This window comes from Sinocyclocheilus grahami, unplaced genomic scaffold, assembly GCF_001515645.1.
Source record: "Sinocyclocheilus grahami isolate Dianchi unplaced genomic scaffold, SAMN03320097.WGS_v1.1 scaffold71.1, whole genome shotgun sequence".
Lineage (NCBI taxonomy): Eukaryota > Metazoa > Chordata > Actinopteri > Cypriniformes > Cyprinidae > Sinocyclocheilus > Sinocyclocheilus grahami.
In genome coordinates this window covers 536864-552161 of record NW_015505250.1, presented here as the reverse complement: position 1 = coordinate 552161, position 15298 = coordinate 536864, and the positions used below count along the sequence as shown (strand labels likewise).

General features: G+C 36.6%; 1 protein-coding gene and 1 long non-coding RNA gene across 2 annotated transcripts in view; one reads left to right on the top strand and one right to left on the bottom strand.

Annotated features, from left to right (window-relative positions):
- tmem39b (transmembrane protein 39B) overlaps positions 1-6879 on the bottom strand; it is a 9447-nt gene extending 2568 nt beyond the window's left edge. The window contains exons 1-6 of the mRNA XM_016272532.1: positions 6648-6879; positions 3508-3704; positions 3171-3390; positions 2999-3082; positions 2752-2906; positions 1628-1970 (exon numbers count right to left, since the gene is read on the bottom strand). Coding sequence (XP_016128018.1) covers positions 1628-1970; positions 2752-2906; positions 2999-3082; positions 3171-3390; positions 3508-3638 — 933 coding nt within the window. The 5' untranslated portion in view covers positions 3639-3704; positions 6648-6879. The remainder of the gene's footprint in view (positions 1-1627; positions 1971-2751; positions 2907-2998; positions 3083-3170; positions 3391-3507; positions 3705-6647) is intronic.
- A 1093-nt stretch (positions 6880-7972) lies between these two features.
- Positions 7973-11834, top strand: LOC107585535 (uncharacterized). The gene is made up of 3 exons (XR_001609256.1): positions 7973-8221; positions 8483-8543; positions 10772-11834. It is a non-coding gene; the product is annotated as an uncharacterized lncRNA (long non-coding RNA).
- Positions 11835-15298: the final 3464 nt, after the last annotated feature.

Sequence of the window (15298 nt, the reverse complement as noted above, 5' to 3'; positions counted from 1 at the left end):
GAAAGTAATTTCCCTTAACCAGGAAATTAACGTTCTTAGAATTGACAGACAGTTGACCCTGAAAGGTCAAGTAAATATCTACAGCGGAGCTAAATATTTATAATTAATTATTACTAGTTATGATTAATTATTCATATTTCCCCATGATTCGCTACAACACCAAGAATGATTTTTGCCTACAGCCAATCTGATCTGAATTTACAGACTCATTACACATGAATCACCAGTTCCTCATCAACCAAACCTGGGGGGTATTCCAGAAAGCTGGTTATGTGACATACCCGGTTCTGACTCACAGACTGTAAGTAAGTTTTTTTTTATATTTAAAGAATTTGCCACTGACGATTCAAACGCGAGTTTTTTGGGCAGTGTAGAGTAGCACTTGTTGTTTGTCATTTCTCCGATCACAAATGCAGACATGGTTTTATGTTTACGCGGTGCGATGCAATGCAACGCAATGACAGTATAAGTCATTATAATCCGTAATTATGTCCCCACTGAATGCAACAAATGCCTCGTTTATAATGGGTTTTAATGTTTTTGTCTCGTCGCTCCGGCCGGACAGGGCATCACAATATGGTAAGGGACGTAACATTTCCGTCACACGCTTGAGGTATTCGGCCAATCACAACGCACTGGATAGCTGGCCAATCAGAGCACACCTCGCTTTTCAGACCGATGAGCTTTGTAAAAATCAGAAAGGCGGGGCATAGAAGAGAAACAATAATGTACCGTATGTGGAAAATAATGTGTTTTTTTAACCTTAAACCGCATAAACATTTCATTACACCAAATAATATTCTTTTTAGCAGCATCATATGACCCCTTTACGTGTAAGTAAGCAGATAAACTCAGCTTTCGGTTCCAAAAACGGAGGTAACTCTCAGGGTACCCATAATAAGGGACTGCCAGTGAAAGGCTGTTGCACACATAAAATGCAACCTTTTTATTCTGACAGTGTATGATTTATATTAACATTACAGAATATAACATGATCAATATGAACTTTTAACATTCAATTTAAATAAATGTAATTGCACAAACTATGTAGTCTACCATTTCAATTGGTTTATTGTGAAAGAACTCAAACATATATGTTTATTCTGCCCTCATTGTTCTGGGCTGCTGTTCACAAAACCATCTATACTTTCTTAAGATACTTTTGGGAAAAGCAACCCTGTTTGAATGCACTGTCAGAAGTGAGTGAACACTCTCTGTGATTGATTGGTTCTGTCTTGCAACATTTGCGTGTGTTCAGATGAGCAGGAAAATAGTTCTATCCTACACAATTATTCAGTAACATGGGTCATTCGTCCAATTCAATGCATATTGTATGCATACATTTTTTTTGTTAAATAAACAAAATCACTGGTAAATAAAACACCTTAGTATACTTCAGGATCGATACGCCCATCCCTAGTGAACATACTCTGAACTGAATGAACTTAATCCCAAACGCGTTTTTGGAACCAGCATACCTTGAGTAAGCAAGGTTTGGGTTAATCAACCGAGAGTTCAAGGTATATATGAAGGTAAGCTAACCTTGCTTTCTGGAATATCCCCGTTCTCTCAGTCCACACAGTATATGTGTGTTTATGCACAAAAGACCACCTGTCGATGCACTCACCTTGACGAACCAAACAGGTACGAATGCAACGTAGTAGGCACTGAGCATGGAGCTAACCAACACCTCCTTCATCCTCCAGTTGAAGTCCATCTTCAGGTACTCCACTTCTTTGCGGATGAGGTCAGGAGAGAGACAGCAGGCGTGGGTGGGTATGGGTTGAGCACTGTACAGCTGACTCGTGTGCTGTTTAAATGTTTCCTTCAGGACGGACAGATAGTCCCGTCCCCCACGGCCCAAAGCAGCACCGCTCACCTCTTTAGAACTCATGCTTCCTAACGGGGAAATGGATCCAGCCCTCCGGAAGTCACAGCTGAGTCGGAAGAAAGGGATGTACATTCCAAACCTGAGAGGGAAAGATAGATGAGCATGTTGAAACATTCTAATTTGTTTAAATTAATTACAAATATTTTAAAATAGATAACTATGACTGTAAATTCTGACAGGATGACTCAAATCCACTTTAAAATAATGGCACACTTATGACCGTGCAATCTGTATTAATGTGTCAAGTTGCTATGATGCTTAGTAAACAACCTACAATGAAAACAACCCATTGGTGCCTAAATACACTACCAACTAGTAATCAGCAAGAAAACCCTAAAAGCAACCAGTCAGAATACCCTAGCAACACCTAGCAAATTGCCAAAATACCCAGGCAACCAGCTGCTATCTATCGATCTATCTATCTATCTATCGTAGTGTTGTAAAGTATTGTAAAGCACCTGCGCTAAAAATAACATAATATATATCATAAAAGCACAATAATTTCATATTATAAGTAACTAGTCAACCATCATGACCCATCATACATGCATTATGAAAGCTGTAAAGGTGCAGTCACATTAGCAAAATTTCATGGGCAAAAAGGTCCATTATTCACAGTTCACATAGACGTCACTTCCAAACCAACCAGCTTTCTGTTGGCCAACATGGTCAATTTGTGCGACCAACCTGATGCAAAATCTGTGTTGGAAACTTTTCACCTTCACAAGAAATTCTAGATCACATGGATTCCTATTGAAATGACTGATTTTCACCCACGAAATCTCACAAAGCAATGGTAAATGTGACAGCACTTGAAAACATTCGAATCAACAGCAGCGGATGTGTAGATTCTTACTCACGGATAGCAGAGGAAGAGCAGGCTGAGTACGGAATACGTCTTGAAGAGATAAATAAGTGAACGACACAGACTCCATCCTGCAAGAGTCAGGACGGCAAAACGAGCCGTCACCAGGAAGACAGAGTGCGGGAAGGACAACTTCCCACTTTGTGATGCCTTTGAAGCAAAGAACGGGAAAAGAATGATGCCCAATTTTTTTTTAAAAGCTATTAAAATGACATAAAGAGCAAGGAGATAATGCACATTACCTCTTTTACAATGGCAGCAATTAGCCTGCGAGCCAGCACTATGATGGTGAACACCAACATATTATAATCAATGAGGTGGAAGTTCTGCAGAGACAAAAGAAATTCATTTTGTAAAAAAATAAAGATTGGATGCTTCTGTGGAGTTAAATTTAAGACTTATGAAGTGACTCACCAGAGAGGTGTGTGAAGGTGGGTGCGAGGGGGGGTACCACCACACTGTTTTGTAGATGTTGACGTAATGTACAAACAGAGCTGTAAGATGGCACACAAACAGGTGGAGCTCAAACAGGACGTTCTGGTCCACAGAGAGTTCCGGAATCTTAGAGTGCTTCAGTGGCACCACCGTCTGAGTGGCCAACGGAGGGCTGGACATTCCCGTCCCGGATCCATTCCTGGTGACCGCACAGATTTGAAAACAGCATGTTAATTTAAACATCGGAAGAGGATGTTTTCATAGCAACAGAACATTAGTTTGTTATGTGTAACGTTATGCTCAAATGTGCCCCCACCTGGTTCGTGACCTCACACCTGTCACGGGTGAGCTTGTGGAGTGGTTACTGTTGCCAACGGAACCCGTCTCACTGCTCAGAGGAGAACGACAATATGTCGTTCTATTTGCTCCTCTTCTTCCTCCGGCCATTCCAGATCCACTCTTGCCCCTTCTCTCAATTTTTTTTGCACTTCTAGTTGGTTACGCTATAGATACCTGCAGGAAAACAAATAACAAGTTCCAAACACACTATAAGACTGTGTCGTGACAAAAAAAGAGGTCTTATGTATACTAAATCACTGTTTATGGAGGTTTTGTATTAAATACGCTACGCTAAAATGTAATGTTTTTTATATAAAGACAGTAATTTTTTTGCAAAATATGATTACAATTTAAAATGTTTTCTATTGTATTTCCTATTTTAAAATGTAATTTATTCCTGTGATGGTAAAGCTGAATTTTCATCAGCCATTACTCCTGTCTTATCACGTGATCCTTTACAAATTATTCTAATTTGCTGCTCCATGAAACATGTCTTATTATTATCAATGTTGGAAACAGTTGTGCTGCTTAATAGTCTTGTAGAAACCATGATTTTTATTTATTTATTTTTTGAAATTTCAAAAGAACAGCATTTATAAATCTTTTGTAGCATTGTAAACGTCTTTACTGTCATGCTTGATTAATTTAATGCACCTCTCTCTCTCTCTCTCTCTATCTATATATATATATATATATACACAGTGGGTACGGAAAGTATTCAGTATTCAGGGTCTGAATACTTAGGACCATGTGATATTTCAGTTTTTATTTTTTAATAAATCTGCAAAAATGTCAACAATTCTGTGTTTTTCTGTCAACATGGGGTGCTGTGTGTACATTAATGAGGAAAAAAAAATAACTTAAATGATTTTAGCAAATGGCTGCAATATAACAAAGAGTGAAAAATTTAAGGGGGTCTGAATACTTTCCATACCCACTGTGTATATATATATATATATATATATATATATATATCTAAAACACTTTTTAATGCTTTGTTTATTGTGTGTCAATTCCTCTTTACAAGTAACTTAATGCTTATTACAGATACATTCTTCTACATCTTTGCTTACTGTTAATCATCACAGGTTGTTCAGAAGCTCAGAATGTTTGCAATAGCTACTACCATACTTATCTTGCTATTGTGCAGTATTCAGGATGAATGCCTCCTGTGGACAGTATGCAAATTGTCTTAGTGGATGGAATATGTGGACAACCAACTACATTTGACAAATTAAAAATGCAAAAAGCATTTTTACTTGGAGGTGATGTATTAAACGCATATCTAATGAGATTATATTATAATAGGTTTCTTAGTAATCCTGTCCAAACAGATCCAGAGCACTGGGTACTGAATGAATTCATATACCACAATATTATTTTAAGACACGGTCAAGACACCATACCATGTTTTTACAATTTAGTTTATTGTCATTTAGCAATATGGTGACACAAAATGTAGCTTTACCAGGTCTGCAGGACAAATTATAGCCAGATTGGAAAAAATGTTGCAGATTCTTTTGGTGTAGACCCAGTATCCCAATATCACATTTGTGATGTCTGGACAGGTTTTAAAGAAAATGAATCCTGTCCAAACAGATCCAGAGCACTGGGTACTGAATGAATTCATATACCACAATATTATTTTAAGACACGGTCAAGACACCATAGCATGTTTTTACAATTTAGTTTATTGTCATTTAGCAATATGGTGACACAAAATGTAGCTTTACCAGGTCTGCAGGACAAATTATAGCCAGATTGGAAAAAATGTTGCAGATTCTTTTGGTGTAGACCCAGTATCCCAATATCACATTTGTGATGTCTGGACAGGTTTTAAAGAAAATTTGTTTGTTTTTAGATCCTTGTCAGTTCTAACATGATATTAATGTACAGGCAGCACTCTGTGAACAGCCCGCTTCTTTGGCAATGAATGTTTGTGGCTCCTTGTGAAGGGTGTCAATGATTGTCTTCTGGACAACTTTCAGATCAGCAGTCTTCCCCATGATTGTGTAGCCTAGTGAACACAACTGAGAGACCATTTTGAAGGCTCAGGAAACCTTTGCAGGTGTTTTGAGTTGATTAGCTGATTGGCATGTCACCATATTCTAATTTGTTGAGATAGTGAATTGGTGGGTTTTTGTTAAATGTGAGCCAAAATCATCACAATTAAAAGAACCAAAGACTTAAACTACTTCAGTCTGTGTGCATTGAATTTATTTAATACACGAGTTTCACAATTTGAGTTGAACTACTGAAATAAATGAACTTTTCCACGACATTCTAATTTATTGAGATGCACCTGTAAGTTACCAATACCACTGGTCTTGCACTGAATGAATTGACTAATTGTATGTTTGTAAACTCTTCCTCAAATGCCTCATATTGTAACTTTAGGCTACTTTCACTTGTGCCTTGGGCCTACGGTTGGTAACTTTCTTTTTAAGATGCATCGTAAGCCTTTTATGGCAGCAATTGTCAAACCAGTGAGAAGAACTTGCTGTCACAAACTGAAGGCTCAGATACCTTTTACTATGCATGAAGTTTATATTTAACATGAAGATGCCTAAAATGTCTTTTTACACTTACTGAATCAAACCGGTTTGCATTGAGTCTGACTAAATTATGTTTTGTCATGTTGGGGCTCATTGCATCAGCAGATTTATCCCCAATGCATCATCCCCATGCATCACCACTGGTCTCATTCACAGGACATTGACAAAGAAGACTCACATGCTTGCATGCAGCACTTCTGCCTTGCCAATTCACGTGCCACAAACGGGTCTCACTATAGCACGCCAAAATAATGCATTTGTGTTATGGTTAGTTTTTAAAGAATTTTTATCCTGCTTAAAACGAGGAATAATCTGTCCTGTTCGCTCTGGTGTTTTGCAGCCCTGCGTTTATTGATAGACAACTTTTGCGGAAGCTTTGCTGTGAAACATGCAGGTTGAAAGATGTTGTTTTTTGATTCTGAAACCAAATTACCTTAAAATGCAACAAACATTTCTCGGGTCTGGTTGAATCTTAACGCCCATAGCAATAAATGCATGCTCGAATATAAGACTGCGGCCTAGCATATAATCTAATTTCAAGAAATAGCAAAAAATCTCTTACCACTTTCAACGGCGGAGTTTAGTCCGGATAAGGCGACTGTGAGATTTAGGTTGAAACGCACTCAATACTTAAATACAGAATGAATTACTTGGGATCGTAAAGGGTTTGTTTAATTTCTGACAGTAAACGCGGAGGACTCATTCTGTTGATGTTGTACCGCAGACGCACGCACGCGCTTGGGGGAGGAGGCAAGCGTGCGTGCTTGCGTGCTTGCGTGTCCACACTCCAGTGTGTGTGTGTGTGTGTGTGTGTGTGTTTGTGAGATCAAAGCACACATCATGTGGTTGCGCCTCAGGCACATACATTACACAGAACCGGTTTGGAAAGGTTAATGCATTCAGTGTATTACGCACATTCATTGAACATATTTAATTGCATAAAACAAAAATAGCACGGATTCAAGCCATAACAATAGGCTAACATTTTTATTCAGTTTAGCTATTCCACACAATGTATATTATTAATACATAGTGTATTATTAATACTGTCATTAATTTATTCAATCAGTATTCTGTTCTCATTTATATGCAAAACAATAAACAAATCTCCCTCCACAAAAGATACTCACGCGCCAGTTTCTTGTATTTAAATATATTTGAAATATTCTTATAATACTTGTAGCTAAATTCCATACACATACACCACTGTTTGGGTTCAGTAATATTTATTAAAAAATATATATTCATATTTATATTCAGCAAGGGCATATTTAATTGTAAAGTCACTTTTTTATATCATCCCACAACATTTACAAAAACTCTTACACAATAAATGCAGTTCTTTTTAAACATTTTTATTAATCAAGAATCCTGGAAAAAAAATATTAATCTGTTTTCAACTTTAATAATTATAAGAAACATTTCTTGAGCACCAAATCAGCCTATTAGAATGATTTCTGAATGATCACGACTGGAGCAATGGCTTTTGAAAATTCAGCTTTGCCATCACAGGAATAAATTACATTTTAGAAGAGAAAACAGTTATTCACAATAACAATTGCTATTTTTATTGTATTTTTGATGAGATAAATTCAGCCTTGGTGAGCATAAGAGACTTTAAAGCCATCGAGACTTTAAATATTTGGAAGTTTTTCCTAAATATTCTTGAACAAAATATTAAGTATGCGAATGAATGTTTTTTGTTTTTTCCCCATGTGTCTTCTTATTGTGTTTTTGCATCCCTGTGGCGTTTTCCCCCCTTTCTCTTGGTTGTTATTTATAATGCTGCAGTTCATTTTTCATTTATATATGAATATAGATGAATGCCTATATATAAAACTCTCATCACCTGTACACTGGTGTCTGCCCAAGAGGGCGGGTGTTGTTTGTCTGAAGGATCGCTCGGCTGCCCAATCAGAGCGCAGGGTGAGCGCCGGAAGATCGCTGCAGCAGCAGCAGCAGCACACGGGACCGAAATGGCGTAGCGCGCAGTCCACTGCTGCAGCAGCGCAGCGGGGCCAGGCTCACCGAACATCCCAGAGCCTGGCCCGCCGTACTCCAACCGACGAGTATGATGGAGGTGGCTTTTAGTTTCAGTTCATCCGCTTCGAAACCAGCACGAGATCACCGGAGACGGTAAGTGCACTAAGAGTGTTGACATGTACTACAGGAGCATGTCTTTGTCTAATCTTTGCGTAGCAGTTTCGCATTCCAGCACTTGCGTCACTCGTCTGTGCAGGAGTAGAGATGTACATCATTTGGTTGTGTATTAATATTCATTTTCACTGTTCTTTAAAGCACTTTGTCATTTCCTTCCATACGTGCTCTAGAACTAATAACTACATTGTTAAATGGGAATGCAGATCTTAATGAACCTGCTTTGTCTTATCAAAACAGTGCCCTTCACATGTCAAATCAAGAAGAGAAAGGAACAGTCCAGAAAGGAACTCATGACCAGGTAGGTCAGTTTGTGCAGCAGAAATAACACAAGAATCTTCCTTGTAGGGCTGGGTATTGACATTGATTTCATGAATTGCTTTGATTCAGATTCAGAAGCTCTTGATTCGATTCTGATTTCAATTCATTTGGATACTTGTCTTTTACAACTAATGTTGTAAACTATACAGGGAACCCTGCCATTTGGTTCATTGAGGTTAAATGAACAAGTCCAAACTTTTTTATTCAATTGCTGTTTATTTTTAGCTATAATAACCAACACTTTAATAAAACATTTTATACAAACAAATGTAGTACATGCAAGTTGTGCTCTTTCTTTCCATGTTTAATATTAAAGATAGTCAAAATAGTATTTATTGTTTGAATTTTGTGATAAAATTGTCAGAATTTGAAAGCTGAGACCGTTTTAGACCAGTAAAAGGGCTTATTGTGATTATTGGATGGCAGGTGTGCTACAAATAATGTTTAGTGAAGTTTTGTTCACGCATCAACATAAAACAGCATAGACTAAACGATTGATCTTGGGATTTAAAAACTGATATTGGTTCATTAAAATAAAGATTAAGTAAAATTAGTGCTGTCAATCATTTAAAAAAATGAGCTAATTAATCACATTTGTTTCTAAAATTAATCATGATTAATCCCACCTGACATTAAAGTTTTTTAATATACTTTTATGTCGCAATAATTTCACAATCTTCAAAATAAGAAACAACATAAAGACAGTATATATTTAATATTTGTTTAATGGCATCTTTTTTATGACTGAAGGCAAGTTTCACTTATACCAATACTACTGATCTCTACTGTCTCTATGAAATTGTTTTTTTCTTTAATATTTAACCATTGACTATAGCCATTCAACATTACAGTATAATTAAGAGCTATCAGTTTTAACATTTATTAGACTTTAAAAAAATAACTTCTAATTTAAGTGAACTTAAAACAATCTTCACATAATGTCATATTTAGCTACCTGTGCCCTTCAGCAAGTAAGAAATATAGAGAAATTGAATAAAGTTATCAAACACTAAATTTTAAATTAAATATAGATGAATCCTCAAAGCTACAAAAGTTATTGATTTCCTCTTTTTTTTTTCTTTTGTCTTTTGATTAACAGACATCACAGCAGCTGGGTTATTAGGTTATTTTGGCTGCTTTAAGGGCTGCTGCTGCTGAACATGACACGGATCTGACACGCATCGTATTTTCTCACAACTTATTACCTTTTCTGACCCACTTCAGGTCTTAAAGGGATAGTTCACCTTCAGTTGCTGGTCCCCATAGTGCATAGTGTTTTTTTTTTATACTATGGAAGTCAATGGGGACTAGCAACTGAAGGTGAACTATCCCTTTAAGTCTCTACTAATGAGCTGGAGGGTATTCCAAAAAGCAGGTTATGTGACATACCTGGGTATGTTTAAGGGTAAGCAAGCGGATAAACTCAGCTTCCGGTTCCAAAAATGAAGGTAACTTTCAGGGTAAGTAAGTAGCCATAGCAACTTTTTTTCTTAACATAAAATGCTCTGCAGCAGGTTATGTTTCAGGGTTAGTTTACTTCAGAGTTATCAGCGCATGCGTGACCTATTGATGAGACTCCAGTGGGCATGGCAGATTGTGCACAATATTAAATATAATTATAATATAGTTATATAAGTCACTTTCACTTCAATATATATATATATATATATTGAAGTGAAAGTGACTTATGTAACTTTATTGTAATAATATTTAATATTGTGCACAAAGTATGTAAATGTCCATTGAACAAAAGAAGAAAGAAGCAGTATGGCGCGCATTTTCTTAGCATCCATTTCCATGGTGACTCGTCGCTCTGTTGAGTATGTTAACCGTGAACATACTCTGAGTCGACTGAACTTTATCCTGGATGTGTTTTTGGAGCCAACTGACGCAAGGTTTGGGTTAATCCCAAACAAGTTTAGGGTAAATGTGACGCCAAGTTAACCTTGCTTTCTGGAATATCCCCCTGAAGAGTTGAATCAGGTTTGTGTTAGATGAGGGAGACAGTGCTGGGCTGCTCCAGGACAGTTTTGAAAACCACTGCATTTCAGAGACATGTTCTTAAATGTGACACATATATAATGAATTTGCACAGTTCAGCGTTAATCGCCTTTTTGATAACTTCATGACAACTTCATGATCAATATTGTCAACCCAGCCCTACCTCCTTGCCTTATCTGATCTGATTCAAATGTCCATTCTGTGCAGATAAGATCGTCATGTCTTTGTTCTTCAAACTGCTCTCCATCCCGATAAGTTGACTTTCCTCCAGCGTTATTTCAGGGAAGTGTTTGTTCAACATGCCAACTGTCACTGGTCTATGAAAATATAATCTCTGCACTTTGGAGACGACAACTGAAGTTGTTTTTATCCATGAAAGAACCATAAACTCATCATGTGTCCAAAAAAGTTAAGTAACACAATTGTGCCACAGTAAAGAGCCATCATCTGGTCATATTTGTTATAAATAAATCAAGTGGAGTACTTATGTTGCAGGTTGTGTTAAAATGAAGTGAAAAAGGAAATGGCGAAAGTGCACTTGCTTTGCAGGTAAAACAAATGCACATTTAAAAACGAAATCATGCAAGCAAGATAAAGTAGCTTCATCCAACAATTTTATTATCTGCAGACTAAGTGCCTAGATGCATCTCTTTGGAAAAGCTTCTGTCTCTTGCTTGTCTATTTCCATGGCTTAGCTTTAAACCTACAAGTAAAGCACTACTTGGTCATTTATTTAGTCTTAAAATGGCTGAAAATTTAATTTCTGAGACAACAAACTGTAGACAGATAGCTGTTCTCTTAATTCAGAACTCATATTGGTGCTTTTGCAAAACCATGAATCATGCTTTCATGTTTTCTGTGTACTTGAGAAACCAAGACAGACAGTGTGGCACACTGACCCGAGCATAAGCTTTATAAATTCCACAGTTAAACCTTTCTAGTGAGAGTGGGGTGCTAATGAGATGCAGGACATAATGAATTATAATTATTTTACTACCTCAGAAGTTACCACAGCTCAGACCCACACTCCGATCAACCGATATGCACATGCTTTTCTCACAGTGATGTAAATAGAGTCATTGTCTGTCAAATGGTTTGGGAATCAGTTGGAAGAGGAGTGAGCATGTTTCTTTTCACTTTTTGTACATTATTTTATTAATATGTTTTGGGAATATCACACAAATCATATAGATACCTTGAAGTTCACTGGTTTGACACTGGTGGCCAAAAGTTTGGAATAATCAAGTTTTGAAAGAAGTCTCTTCTGCTCACGAAGGCTGCATTGATTTGATCAAAAATACAGTAAAAACAGTAATATTGGGAAATTATTATTACAATTTAAAATAACTGGTTTCTATTTGAATATGTAAAGAAAAAACTGAAATTTATTCCTGTGATGGCAAAGCTGAATTTTCAGCAGGCATTACTTGGTGTCACATTATCCTTCATTATTGTTATCAGTGTAAAAATGTTTTTGCTGCTTAAGATTTTTGTGGAGACCATGATATATTTTTTTACATGATTTGGGTAATAGAAAATTAACTGAACAGTATTTATTTGAAATAGATTTTTTTTTACATTATTGTCCTTACTGTCACTTTTGATCAATTTAATGCATTCTTGTTGAATAAAATTATTAATTTAAATCGTACTTATCCTAACTTTTAAATTAACTAAACAAGGTGTAGTATCACAGTTTCCATAAAAATATTAAGGAAGCAAAAAAATTTTTCAGCATTGATAAAAATAAGAAATGTTTCTTGAGCACCAAATCAGCATGTATGCTGAAAATTGAGCTTTGCCATTACTGGAATAAATTACATTTTGAAATATATTAAAATAGAGAACGGTTATCTAAAATTGTAGTAATATTTTACAATATTACTGTTTTTACAGAATTTTTGATCAAATAATAGCCTTAGTGAGCATAAAAAACGTCAAATAAAATACATTAAAAATTTTTAAAAAAAATAATTATTCCAAAGGTTTGACTGCCAGTCTTAATGAGTCCTACATGTTTTCCAAGAGAACATGTAGAGTGAAATAAACATGCCATTTTCATCCAGTAACATTCTCATGGTTATTATCCTCATTAAGCCTGAAGAAAGGCAGTAGAATGGTTAAATGTTAGACCTTGGTCACACTCACAACGTTTTGAAATAGTTGTTAATAGTTTAGTATGTTTTAATGTATCACCTCAAATAGATTACGGTAAGTTGGTCACAGCCTGTGCTCGGTCCTTAGCTACAGTGCACTGTGAGCATAGGAATTTAACTTCATCTGTGTTGAGAAAATGTACCCAACTTTTGTTTTGTTTGTACAGTAGTTTCTATCAAATGTATTGGTAGAAGTAAGAGTCTGTACTGAGTATGAATTTTCATGGGAGAAAGAGTAGTGAGGCCTCGGTGTGGGAAATGTGCAATATTTGTTTCTTTCCTTTGTCTTGTTTTGAGATGAATATGTATATTGTACAAACAAGTGACAAGTTGTTCGCAAAAACAACAAAATCACCAATGTCTTCCATTAAATGATGTATAGTTTCATCCGCTTGCTTTAGGGTGGCGGGATTTGTAGTGCCAGCATAAGCATGGCCATGCATGTACGGTAGCGATGCTTGCTGAGTTTATTAGTCGTAGTGACTTTCAGTATATGCTATAATAAAGTTGTTTAGAAAATAAAATTAGGCCGATAATGATTTAGTTAATAACCACCATGGATGCAGCATCCACATCTCGATCGATTTTTTTTTTTCTCATTTTGTCTCTCATAGTTGAGGTGATGAAAATTACATCATAGATTCTATGATGAAAGTTACAGGCCTCTCTCATCTTTTTAAGTGGGAGAACTTGCACAATTGGTGGCTGACTAAATACTTTTTTGCCCCACTGTATGTTTCATAAGCACTGTGAGTTTGTCCTAGTTTATACTGTGCAAAATTAAGTTCTGGGCCCAAAATAGTTGACTCCGATCAAAATGACAGTCCCTAACGGGCAGGAAATTTGGCTTGCTGGCTTAGAAGATATTATAGGTGTTGAAGTGAAGAGTTTCATTTGATACCTGTTTTAAGATAATTCCTTATTACGGAAACAAAACAGTAGATCCTGAAATGCTATTTGGTCTGTAATAGTCAGACACAAAGAAGACTACAGTATTCTCGTTCTGATTAGAAAGGGTAACCTAGAACTGTGTTTGTATTCATACCTCTAATATTGCAATCTCCATCAGGTTATGTTGTCTCAGACTAGAGCTGTGGGTAGATTATTCCTAGTAGCAGAAACTTTAGATTTTCAAGTAACATGTGGCATAAAGCAATTATCAAAGCATTGTAATGTAGATAAATACCTCAATGACTGGAATGCAAACTATATTTTTTAAATATACTCAAAGATATGCAAGCCATGATGTGTATTAAGTTCAACGTTTAGAAGCAATAATTAGTTTATGCATGAATTATAGTGTCGGAATAGTTCAGTAGTGTTTGTGAAATAGAAATCTGTAGCATATTTGTGACAGTGGTAAGTGTTTGATCCAGAGCATCACATTGCTCATATTTCGTAGTACAGAACTAGCTCGTAACAGCCCCATTATTCATTGACACCAAATAAATATGTGAAGGTAGCACCAAGGGTCTGACCAATTTTAAAGAACTTTTATATTTTGGACAGGTGGAAGAAAGTTGATTAGTAAATATATATATGCAGGGCTTATGCCCTTCTATTGACTTTGCATGTTTACATACAAACCATTGTGGAACGCACATAAGCTGTATGTATATTTACAGCTTATTTTCATTAACAGCAATATGAGCAGTGTTTTTGTAGCAGTTTGTGACACTGATGATTCATTGTCTCAGTGAATCCTAGGTAAACAATATCACAAAACTAAAAAGATCCATTGGGAATTAACTAGTATTTTTAAATAAGAGTGCAAAAAAACATTTGCTGATGCATGGCTACTGATTTTGTGAAATTAGTAAACACCTGCCTGAAAGGGTTAGTTCACCCAAAAATTAAACTGAGGCTGCATTTTTCTCACCATCCTAGGTGTATATGACTTTCTTCTTTCAGACGAATCCAGTTGGAATTATAATAAAAATGGTCTTTGATCTTTACAGCAGGTGTTGCATGCATCAGTCCAAAAGAACTTAAATAAAAAGCGTCCATCCATAAAAAAAAAAAATCTCGCACGGCTCCGGGGGGTGAACAAAGGCCTCCTGTAGCGAATCGATGCGTTTTTGTAAGAAAAATATCCATATTCAAAACGTAATAATCAATTTAATCTAGCTTGCGCTCACTGTTGTAAACGGAAGCAGCTCCAGGCGGATGACATATGAGGTCTGCTTTGCGCATGCACCGCTCAGAAGTGATGCACACGGAAATGCAGCGGAGAGATCAAAACAAAACAACGGTCACTAATTAGAAGTACAAAACGAGGATTTGTAAAGAAGAATGTCAGAGGATTCCGATATAAGCCAAGAGGAGACTGGTTTTCCTTTGCCAAAGTAAGGAAACTTTGCTTCCTTTGCTCCTGTTAACAAACATTGGTTTTCACGAGACTCACCGGCGCATGCACAACACTGAACTCATACGTCATCCGCCCGGAGCTGCTTCCGTGTAGACTGTTGGCACAAGCTAGATTAAAGTGATTATTACGTTTTGAATATGGATATTTTTCTTACAAAACGCATCGATTCACTACAGGAGGCCTTTGTTCACCCCCCGGAGCCGTGCGAGA